This window comes from Atta colombica, unplaced genomic scaffold (genome assembly GCF_001594045.1).
Source record: "Atta colombica isolate Treedump-2 unplaced genomic scaffold, Acol1.0 scaffold141, whole genome shotgun sequence".
Lineage (NCBI taxonomy): Eukaryota > Metazoa > Arthropoda > Insecta > Hymenoptera > Formicidae > Atta > Atta colombica.
In genome coordinates this window covers 243914-256545 of record NW_017259230.1, presented here as the reverse complement: position 1 = coordinate 256545, position 12632 = coordinate 243914, and the positions used below count along the sequence as shown (strand labels likewise).

At 28.2% G+C, this 12632-nt stretch overlaps 1 protein-coding gene across 1 annotated transcript in view; it reads left to right on the top strand.

Moving 5' to 3' along the window:
* Positions 1-12632, top strand: part of LOC108684932 (metabotropic glutamate receptor 8-like) — a gene marked incomplete at its 5' end in the record, with an annotated part of 130355 nt that overhangs the window by 90865 nt on the left and 26858 nt on the right. The window contains one exon of the mRNA XM_018189478.1: positions 2850-3019. Coding sequence (XP_018044967.1) covers positions 2850-3019 — 170 coding nt within the window. The remainder of the gene's footprint in view (positions 1-2849; positions 3020-12632) is intronic.

Sequence of the window (12632 nt, the reverse complement as noted above, 5' to 3'; positions counted from 1 at the left end):
ATAAAATATATTATTTAAAAATTATTTAAAAATAATCTTTGAATTTTACTAAAGAAGCAGTTTTGTTAGAAAACGAAATTACCCGTAATTGTAGACTGTCAGAGACGCAAAATAGTCTCCAAGCGCAAATACGTATAATGAGGCTCGTAATAGGTGGAAAATATCTAAAAAAAGATCAGAATCTAGACATAAAAAGAAATGAGGTCAAGCGCGACCAATTGTTGAGGAAAGTGAACTTCGTTAAGAAAATCGGCCGATAAGACATCTTGTCGTAGCAATTCTCTCTATTACTTCCCGAATAATTATATCGTTTATCTTTCTTTCTCCCTTTATTAATATTTTTTATTTAGATAGATAATGCATCAAATTATACTTTTATATTTTTATTTCTTATCGCATTCTTTTCATTCAAATTTTTTTCATTTTTTTACAATTTTAATTATACTTATCTAAATTTTTTCTTTATCTTTTCTGTATTTATATTTTTGATAATATAAAAATAAAAAGAATAAGAATCTTCAGTGCAATAGTAATATAATTTTTGCAACAAGATTATTTTCTTCGAATCATAAAAAAATTAGATCTTTTTGTTTAATTTTGCAATTACATATAATTATTTTATTGTTCGCATTTTAAAGTCCATGTTAAGTCCATTATGAAGTTTTATCTATTTTACAAACACATATTTTACATTTTAATCCTTAATTTAAATGATTAGATTATTCTTGTTCAGCAGTTTTTTTTTTTCTTTGAAGTATATTAGAAGCATCAAATAATTAATTACAACATTTATATATAATTTTTTAAAATACACTTTACGAATACTTTCTAAAGATATTAAAATATATAAGAATCACTTATTAATTTTTGTGTACTTGTGAAAGTTATAAAAATTTTTTTTACACGATTGTAGTAAAGTACCGAAAAATCATTGTGTATATTACAAACTATTTATTTCTTAAAATATTAAGAGATTATAAAAATAAAAGTTTTCACAACTCGGAAATAACTAAGCATTGTTATTATACAATTTTGAAGAAGACTTTATTTTAATACAATACAATTGTAACTTTTTATTCCACAGCAGGAGATGGTAGACAATCTTACTAATTTCCTTTTTCTTAAATTCTTAATCACTCTTATATACACGATAGTAGTCAATAAAAAAAAGTAGACTTTAAGACCTAGAATCTTAAGACCTAAAATAAACCTATAGAATATTAGTTCCTAATATTGTCAAAGAAATAGCTCTACAAATTCATTTATTGCATTGACATTGAATACTAACGAACAGAAAATTGTAGATGAATAATATACATTAGGATTGTATTCTAAAATTTAGAGTTATCTAATATTTTTGATCTGAATCTAATATTATATAAAAATCAAAATATTTAACAAAATTTAAAAAATAGAGTTAAAAAGTAATTTTTTAAAGTTTTTTTTTTAAATTATTCCTACAGACTAAATTTATATTAATTTATAAAAAAGATTTGTGTTTAATTTATATAAAAAGATTGATTTATAAAGAAGAATTTGGATAATTCAGAAATTTAATTAATTGAATTGAATTAATTGAAGAGAAAAATTATATCCTAAAACAATGTTATAAAAATTAAAAAATATTATAATGCTATTATGATTATATAAAAATTAAATAAAAATAATTATAATATTTATAAATATAAAATAATATATAAGACATTTTTTCTTAACTTACTTGTATGTAACTACTAAACTTTCTATATTATTTGAAAATATAAATACTAGTGATTCTGTATTCAATCGATTTGGATAATCAGAATTCATGTAATTAACGTTTTATCGTATCTTCAATCAGAATAATATATTTATATTGACATAAATATTAAAGTTTACCGGATTCAAAATCATGAAAATATCGAAAACTATTGAACTAATCATTATATAAATTCTGATATTGCAAAAATACATTTTCATCCGGCATGTCGTAATAAATGTGGTAGTTTTTATTGTGCCGCGCCATGAAACATGCCGATAACACCTGCAGTTGAAGCTCGGTGCATGCCGCATCCTTCTTCGACCATCTTTTCTTGTTTCCATCCACATACACAGTAGAAATATATCACGAAACACGGGCGCTATCGCGAAGACAGGCGAGCCGCGTTGAAGTATCTATTTGCGTGTATACTATACTTGGCGAGAAATGTGAGAGACAGGCAGTTCATCCTGGTGATCGTCATGTCGTATCTCGTTTCGAACTGTACGTATGTACAACAATTGCATAGATATAGATAGATTGATCGACAAAACAAATTTATAACATATTAAATTTAATTAATTAATTTATATCGCATTAAATCGTATTAAATCTTTTAATAATGCGATATAAAAAATATGATATAAAAAATTTATTTGATTTATTCCAAAAATTTAAATTAAAATTTAATATAAAATTTAAATGTTAAAAACTGTTATAAATTTTTTTAAATTTAAATTGAATCAGATCTCATTCAAAATTTATGATACTTGATATAATATTTAGTTTATTTAGCATAAAACGTGAAAGAATAAATCGCAAAAAACTTTTTTCGTAAAAATGTGAAAGATTCTCTAGGAAAATAGAAATGTACTGTTGCATTCTTGTACATTTCTAACCACAACATGCTACTTAATAGCCGTGATATGTCATGCAAATTTCGAAAATTTATTATCATCGATAAATAAGTATGTAAATATGAGACGATACATTGTATTTTCCGCTATATTCCAATTGTTTACCAAGAAAACAGACTCACATGTTATCACGAAAATTCGATTTCTCGTAGGACAGACGGGCAATTTATTTGCGGCTGAAACTCTATTTTCAGGGCATCGCCAGTTTCATTGCTCTCTCGTCGGAATACAACATATGTGTCGCCGTCAGTGAGAAGATCCTGAGAAATTCCAAAACCGAGGACTTTGATAGAATAATCGAACGGCTGAGCTCGAAGCATAACGCCAGAGGAGTCATAATATTCGTAGACGAGGATAATATAAGGTAGGATTAATCTCGAGTATGTCATTGCATTTAAATAGGGTCGTTGCTATAAAATACGATATGAGAAGACATTGTGCAAAAAGCGCGATTGTTGAAATCTGTCTCGCATGAAAAATGTGGTGTGCTCGCTTTATTTATTTTCTTTTCTGCACACAGAGTAGAAAAATGAAATTACTGGACTACGAGAGGAATGTTTTTTTTATTCCTTCTACTGTGCTTTCGTGTTCTATTGGACGAAACGTTCTCAAACACGAGAACAAATTATAGTTTTTGTAACTTATTTTTATTATATAACATATCTGTAGTGTTCGTCGAAAGGAAAGCATATATCCAACGTAAAAATTCAAAATATACATATATAATGAAACGCATATAATTTTCTTAGCATAAAAAATTGTTGATAGAAAAACAATGTTTTATGAATTCTGAAATTACTATGCTTCGCAAAAAGCATAAACAAAAAAATTGTCAAAGTAAATATCGATTTAAAACATTATTTTAAGAGTAATTTATTTCATGTTTCATAACGATATGCATATTTAAGCATATTTGATGCAATAAAATTCGCTTCAAATTCCTATATTAAAATCTGGTATATAATAACGTTGGAATAATAGGCAAATAATATGGAATGTATAATTTCCGATTATCCTAAGATCTAATGTGATATCGGCAGAAACAATATTGAATGAATTGGAATGTCGATGACTGCAAACAGGAATGGGCTGTTTAAATGTACGTGCGTTTGTTGCGTTTGGCACTCTGAGCTAATTAAGATTATTAAACATCATAATAAGACAAAACGTCCGATTAAACGAACCTTATTCATCTTTTGCATAATCAACGTGAAAAAACAATTGTGCAAACCGACGGATGTCGAACAAAAAGGATTTTAAATTCTGAATTACATAGAAAAAATTTTACGGTTGAGCGAAAGAGAAACATCACTAAAGCGATTTAATATTGTATATTTTATTCTTTTTCCACGTATAGTATAATTATTATCAGATTAAACGGATTTTTGCTTTCTCAGAATAATGAATTTGTTTCTCAAAATTAAATTGCTGAAGGATAGAGGATGAGAAATTTAAGGCTTCTCTGATCTGTGCGTTCAAAGAATAAGGATTTTTTAAAACGACCTGCATTTCAACGAGTTAAAAGTAAATCGGGGCGTAACCGAGCGGATGAGATAACAGAGCAACGATTAATTTCGTGTTCTATAAAGTCGATACTCGCTGATTTTTAGGCAAAAGATGAACGAAGATGAACGTGCAATCGATTCGCTCGCGCTTGTAATTAAAAATATTTCTATACAATTTTTTATTGAAAAAAAAATATATGACGTTGTGGCTAAATAATCTATTAAAGTGTTAAAACTACTGTTAAAATCAGTGTAATTATAAAGGGAATGATTCGTTATTACTTTACGATATTTTTACTAAGAGTTTCTTTGTTTTCTGAAGATTGCAAGTAAATATAAGATACGAAAATTGTGCGTTTCACATTATTTCGATCTGTGTGTCCAGATTTGTTGATTTATTATTATAATATCAAAGTTTTGTGAACATTACAGTTTACTTTATTAGGGCGAAGAGGAGTCTAATACTAATCTGCTGCTCGGAAGGATTTCTTTTATATATACTGTTTAAATAAAGTATTATTTGAAGTTTTTCATGAAAGGTTTAATAATATTAGCAATGATAGTATACGATTGCATTTTAATCATTCATTATTATTTTTATTTATATGTTTTTTTAATTATATGCCTTATGAAATTGCTATAATAAATTCAAGTGATGGCTAAAGTTATGAATGATTTCCTGCAGGAATAATTTTGTGATACGCATCATTCTGATGTTATTAATATTTTTTTTAATAAAATTGCGCATTTACTCAATTAAACACACATCGTTCGTTTGAAACATATGCTTGTTACATACAAACATATGTTGTTTACTAGACTATATTTAAAAAAAATATAGTTAATCTTTTACTGAAATCCATTTCGCGATTCTCTTACAATTAATAATTATCAAAGTAATGAAGTACAAAACAATCAAGTATAAAATTAATCGTTGATCACGGAATAAACAAAAAACCGCATTATTAATCATTTATATAGTGATAGAGACAATGCATGCATCACATTTCTGGTATTCGCGCACACACACGCGCTTGCATCGCATTTCATTCGAAATCCCTTATGAGCTATCATTCAAATCCCGACGGAAAATCATCATTCATTATGGAGACAACTGCGGACTAAAGCAACGCGTAATTGCAAATTTTGATCGTAATTACATCGGCGTTGCAACGCTTGAACACGCGCGAATCGGAAATCTATTTTAACCAATTATTAAGCGAAAATGACGAACGCAATTATTGTGACTCGCGATGTTATGTAGAAATTTCATTAAGAAATGTATATTCTTACATAGTATATTCTTACATTTCTATTATTTTACAATATTTTATTACAGTGAAAAGCGTTCTTTCATTACTGCATCACAGGAAAATATTATTCTGTTTCTAAGAAAAGTGATTACTTAATTTACTTTATTTCTTTTAAGTAACGGTTATGTTTAACAAGGAATAATTTTTTTTATAATTTTAAAATATATTTATTACAAATTTAAAAAAAAGTTTTTTTATTACTCAAAAAACAAGAATATATTTTCTTTTGAAATCTTATAAAATTGATTGAAGAAGCAATTTAAGAGAATCCTAACGCAAAGCTCGAATTTCGAAGTCATCAGAGATCATTGTTTTTCCAGTGCATCGACATGTCTTTATATACTATCACACCAATATCTCACACAACCTATGATATACATAGTCGCACGTTCGTATCAATTTTTGTATAACAAATTCATCGCGATAAAGCATTTAAGTCTAATTCTAAAAACTCGATATTATTTGTTTGTCGTGCAAACTAATGTGTTTGTAAATTACTATTATGTAAGTACAGGTTGCAAAACTTTCAAGGAAATATTGTCACAACTTGACAGCTTGAGACATCACTAAGAAATGATAAAAAAATATATCAATTTCAAAATTTTTGATTGTTCTCGACAAATTCCACCTGACAAACATGCATTAATGTGTATACTTTAATCTTAGAAAAGAATTTTTCAATCTGTGAAAAAAGTATTTGTTATACAAAAATTATATGATTTAGTCGATAATACATAGACGGCTTTAGGATCTCCTTAATAAACAAATCGAATTTTAATATAATAATCTTAATTAAAGTATTAAACTATCAAAATTTAGAATATATTTTGAACAAATTTGATAATTCTCATAATGAATTTTTATAATATAATATTTCCGGATATACAAACTTTTAAAATGCTTGAAATAAGTAATTATTATTTGTGTACAATATGTATTTTTCTGTGTGTGCAATTTTCAATTTTGCTTTAATCTTTTCATCGTCAGTATGCTATTGATATTTAAATAATCGAGCTGTGTTTGAACAGAATATTGAAATCAATCATATTTGTTGAGTACAATGCTAATATTAGTTTTTATTTCGATGAATGAAAGGATTATTAAAAGATCTTGCAAAGAATTCTAATTCTACTATTTTATTATGAAACTTTCTTCCGTAGTCGTGAAGAAAAAAATTGAAAAAAGGTTTCTGCTAAGAGTTTGGTCAAGCACTAGTAATTAAATATTATATTTATAAAAATAATTACGTGAAAATTAATAAAAATTACAATAAATAACTATTATTTATTATTGCTCGCTTATATTAATATTTTCATAATTTATACAGTTAAAGAAAATTTATCAGCCTTTGATATTTTTTTTCTGTTAGAAAGCACTTTGCGTTTTTACTTTTTTCTCATAAAATCCACGGTTCTCGCTTAAAAGCTATCTATTTAATCGCAAGACGTATCCTAACATAGAATATTATTCGAAAGTTTCTCGCAATGTTGAAAATGGTCACCGAAGGTGACCAAGTTCTCGACGATACCGAATGGCTTGCAATGTCGAGCAAATATTGGAAAGCAAGCAAAAGCGCGAGAGGAATCGTGGTCTTCGCAGAGTCGAAAACTAAACATAACGCTTCACTCCAAAGTGTGCGACTGCCAGTGAACCTTTTTGTTCAGCGTATTTTTGCTAGAACAAGCAAACTGTTCGATTCAGTTGCGTTAATAAATAACTAAAGAGAGGAAATATACACATGAGAAAAAGATACACAGCCAACATTATAACACATCGAAATCTTCTATAATTCTTATCATGTTCACTATTTTAGCTTAAAAAAAAATTGATATAAATTCATAGTTACACATGACAACTGCGTATTGATTATCATTAATCCAATCATTTATTGTTCTGTTTATAAAACTTGAGAGTCCAGAATTCTTTATTTGAAAAAAAAATTTTCACTTTGCAAAAAGCGATATCGAAAGCTTTATTAAATCGAGTTTCCATGATTACGCTAACAAATATAGTAAATTGCATCGTATGTTATTGTAAAATTCTCTGTTAGTATTATATGTTAAAAAAAATTTTTTTTTACATAAATACACATAAAACAGTTAGCTTTGTGTAAAATCTCTGTAATTAATTAATTTAAATAGCTGTAATCAGAACTACATTTGAAATTAATTTTGACTTATATTACATTACATTATCTTTATATTTTATATAAAATTTTCATAATGTCAAATAATAACAATAAACATAAGATTGTTATAATTTTTTTGGAGTTATTTTAAAACTAGTTTTAAACAAAGAAAAAATAAATATTATGCAATATATGTATGTAGAATTATTGTAGTAGAATCTGGAAATTTTCCAAAAACTTGCAACTTTCCGCTCTTCTCGATATATGTATGTAGTTTCATTCTTTGCGTAAAAGATAAGTTATGACAATCGTCCCGATCATAAACTACTCAAACCTTTGACAATGAAAGATTTAGATTTTTACAGTTTTAACAAAATTACTTTTTATATTTAGTTATAAAAATATTTATATTTACTAAATTAAAAAAAAATTCTAATTTAATGTAAGAACATTTAATGTATTTACTAAAATATAAATATTTAATATAAAATTTGAGAAGTAAATGAATGAAAATATATTAAAAGGAACTTCTGAGTAAAGGGAACGGAATGTTATATTTATAAAATCTTATTTTTACAAAATAATGGAATTATTTATAATATATTTACTCACTAATACCTATTGCACGATATGTAATCAATTTTGTGCCAGCTCTTATTTTGTTGTCTTGGACACAACGTTATTCATATGCACATTTTATTTAGTGCGAATACCTCATAGTTGAATAAAAAGGTGATATTATATATCTTCTTAAATAATACAATATAAAAATATTAAATATAAATAAGCATAAATATTAATAGCTGATAGTTGTATTATTATTGTTTAATTTAGTCACAATAGTCTATAATATTAATTATTCTGCTTACGATTTACTTAATATTCATTCTTATTATATTATTATTATTATTATATACTTATTCTTTCATTTGTTTTCACATATTAGATTTATTACATTATATCTTATGAGAGACATAATATAAGAAATTTCTCTCTCTTTTTCTTTTTTCTTAAAAAAAAAATTGCTAGCATTTCTAAAATATAATGCAGATAACCATTTTATCTACGATTAACTCATGCATTTATATATTTTTATTTAATATATATTAACATTTTTTCTTTTTCGATCTCGATGTTGTTATTAATCTTTCCTTAGTTTTGGATGCTATGATTGTCTAGCGAAATTTTTAGTATCTTTTTTTAGTATCTGTTTTTTTAATATCTGAAAGAAAAATTCAATCTTTTGTCGTATCTTTTGTCATAGTCTTGCATTTTGAGAAAGCTGCAATGCGCGTTTCTTCATCGTAAGAAGAAACAAACGCAAAACAGTCTGATATTCAGCGTGCAATCTCTGGTTGCTTTGAACACAAAGAAATCAGCGCCGAATTAAATGTGGAACAGCTGCGACCGGCAGTGCAAGAGTTCATTTCTCATCCGCATCGATAACAAGGAAATAATGGAGGTCTCGCTCTACGATATGCAAGAAACATTTATGATAAAACCAAGCTCTTGCAGTTGACACAAGAACTAGCAAAATAAACTACTCTTTAAGAAAAATACAATAAATATACTAAATAAACATTAAAAAAAAAATGAATATTAAAAAGGGAATTGAATATATATGTTATTTCTATACATTTAATATATAATATTTATAGAAAATCTTTTTCTAATTTAATATCAATAAAAGCTGAAAAATCCATACAAAAATTAGTACATACTTCAAACATCTTCAGAAAAAAATTAGGTTTATATTCTTCTCAAACAAAATATTTTTCTTTCAAAAAGAAAAATCATTATTATTGTCGTATACGTCACTACATATCTATAATATTTTAGTTTGTCTATTTGTTTTTTATATCCTACAGAGTAAAGTCGGAAAATTTATTATTCTCAATAAATTTTAAACACTGAGAAAGTTACATTTCCAGTAATCAGCATAAAGATGAAAACTTTATGAATATTTTTTACGTAACACACACATGTAGTACACACATGTAGTAGACACATATAGATTCGCATCATGTAACATCTCGACATGCTTGCTTGAAATTTAGCTTGCTTAAAACTCTAATGGATTGTACAGATTTAGTAACCATATGGAGAGAGTTTAAAAGTCTGTTAAATATAGAAGTAGTTTTTTAGGAAAAGTTGATTTTTTTTATGGAAAGAAGAACAAATTAGTTTAACAACTTACAATAAAATAAGATTCCTTACATTAAAAACAATTAAAAAGTTACACATGGGCCTTTAGAAATCGGCGATGTAATAATTGCGCTTTCTTAAGATTGATATAACACAATTGTATAATTAGTATCGATAATTTATTTGTCGAACGTTTCTAGGCTAACTTCTAGCCTTCTTCAGCGAGAGTGATATATAAACTTCATACATATCTTCTTTTTGTAGTTACACTTTTTTTTCATTACGATGATTGACACCGTAACATGAACATCATCGACTTGTCTTATTTAATTATTTAATTATCGTCGTGTCGTCTTAAATTTTAATTCACGTACAGAACTTGCGTTGTAATAATTATTTGTATATGACTAATTTGTGTTTGACGTGCTGCTGAGGTTAAAATACTGTTGACCATCTAACTTTCAAATTAATTATGAGAAATTTGATGTTGAAGTGTACCTACAAGAGGAAAATTTGTATATTACGCTTGCTGAAGAAGACTAGAAGTTAGCCGAAACGTTCGACAAATAAATTATACGAGGATTGTGTTACATCAAGCTTAAAAAAGCTCAATTATTACATCGCTAATTTCTAAAGGCATATGTGTAACTTTTTAATTAAATTAGTTTAAAACTTTAGATGAAGAAATTAGATGAAATATTTGTTTTGTTGTTATATAATCAATTTTTATTAAGAAGATTTTATATAAATTTTATATGAATTCTTTTTTCTACGGAAAAAAAATAAAACATAAATAAAAATGATAATATAAAATGTTTTTTAAGTTACTTTGATGAAAACTTGAAACCATTATATTGTTAAGTTGTTATAGCATTGATTTTCTTTAAGATATTTTGTAAGAGGATTCATCGATTTTAAAGGAACTGTTTTATATTTATTTACAGTCATATATTACCATCATATATCAATAGTAAATAATTTATCTGATTTGGCAGGTTGGCTATATTAATTAAAACGTTGGAAACGATAACCGTTTTTATTCTATTTTCTTTAGACATCAATATTTTAACAAAATCGCCCCGCGTGCTTTTTCCTCTTTGACGTTCATGACGTATGAGATGCTTCTTCTTTCCCGCTTCATTTTTCTCTTTCGTAAATGTCGATGCTGCGAAATTGCTCGGTCCGCTCTTCTTTTTCGCGGCTGCGCGAGTGACGTAAATGCGAACGAAGCGCGAAGAAGCGCAGGCGACTCGACTCGAATCAGCTTAACCGCTTCAGCAGCGATTCGCGAAATGTTCGCCGACGTGCTCTTCCTGCACCGTGACGTAAGTCCATCGAAATCGTGATGTATGGCCTTTCTCGCTGGTTACTCTCCATTTGCCTAGCTGCGAGACGGATAATCGCATCGTACACGTGTTCCGCATGTCTGTTCAAAGACGACATATTTCAACCCTTGTCCGCGTTACGCTCGGGGGATTCGCTCCGTGTGAAACTTCTGATTAACGCTAAATGCCGAGACTTGCTCACTTACGAACTTTACACGTTGTGCAGACAACTCATGATTAGTTTCTCCACGAGCAACGAAAGTGGCATGCAAAAAATTAATGGCATCTACGGCATTTGGAAAGTTTCATTTGAAAATTTCTCATTGTCACGTCTCCTATTGTTCCTACTGCTTCTCACTTTCCTTTTTGTTTGTCTTGTTTTATATAAAAAATATATCTGTATTTGACATAATTTGCATCTTATATGTGACAGGTATTACGAAAAGATACCAGAAAAAAAATACTAGAGTTTGTCTGGAAAACTAGTAATCGTTTTCTAAATAAATACAGTTTACAACGTCTTTCAGATTTATTATAATTTTTATCAGACCTTTTTGTGCAATTACTTATTATTCTAAAATTATTGATGAAAAAAAGATATAACTTCTCTATAAACACACAATATTTCTAGAATGTTACATGAATATTATTTACCCTTTTTAATGTTCATATTACATTTTTAAAATATTCTCTTATAAGATTATTAATCAATCTTTTTTTATTATTTAATATACATTATTTCTATATAATTATGACTCTCTTTCTATAAAATATGTAAACTGGAAACATAGTTAAGTATATACAAAGTTATATTTATTAGCATACATGACATTTATTCAATTTGCATTCACATTTTGACCGGTTCACTTGATGACATTCGGCGCGGTTCCATATGTGCATCGCGTTATTCGAGCGAAAATTTGTCCTAATCGATCAGAACTTCGTTCACCCACCGGATGCACTTCCATGAAGGAGGGAAAGGGATTTCCGGTCGGCATTGCCGACGCACGAATAAGCGTTGAGTTTTCTCTTTCCCTCTCCCTCTCTCTCTCTCTCTCTCTCTCTCTCTCTCTCTCTCTCTCTCTCTCTCTCTCTCTCTTTCTCTCCTCCCTTCTCTTTCTCTCTTTATTTATCTCGCCCGATGGATGTATCGAACGGAAATTTTTTTCCCTTCTCGAAAGAAGCGCTCGGCTGTCTATTTAAAGCAGCGAGACTTTATTGCGCATTCAAGAGGAAACGATACATTATCGAACAACCACCTAGCACAGATACCTTGGAGTCGCGCCATTGTCCGAAGGCGCTTCCGCAAGCAATGAAATTTTTGGCAAACTGCCAAAGGCCCAAAAGAAACATTGGCGTCAACGTCGGAAAAACGTCGGAAAAACCCGGGTAATGTTTTCCCACACATAACCCACGTTATTCCTGGCCATACGTTAATAGAGAGATCATCCTTTACTCTTTGAAGGTTTTTTCCTATTATAGTATCTTAGAATGGCCTTTTCATAGAGAGAGAGAGAGAGAGAGAGAGAGAGAGAGAGAGAGAGAGAGAGAGAGAGAGAGA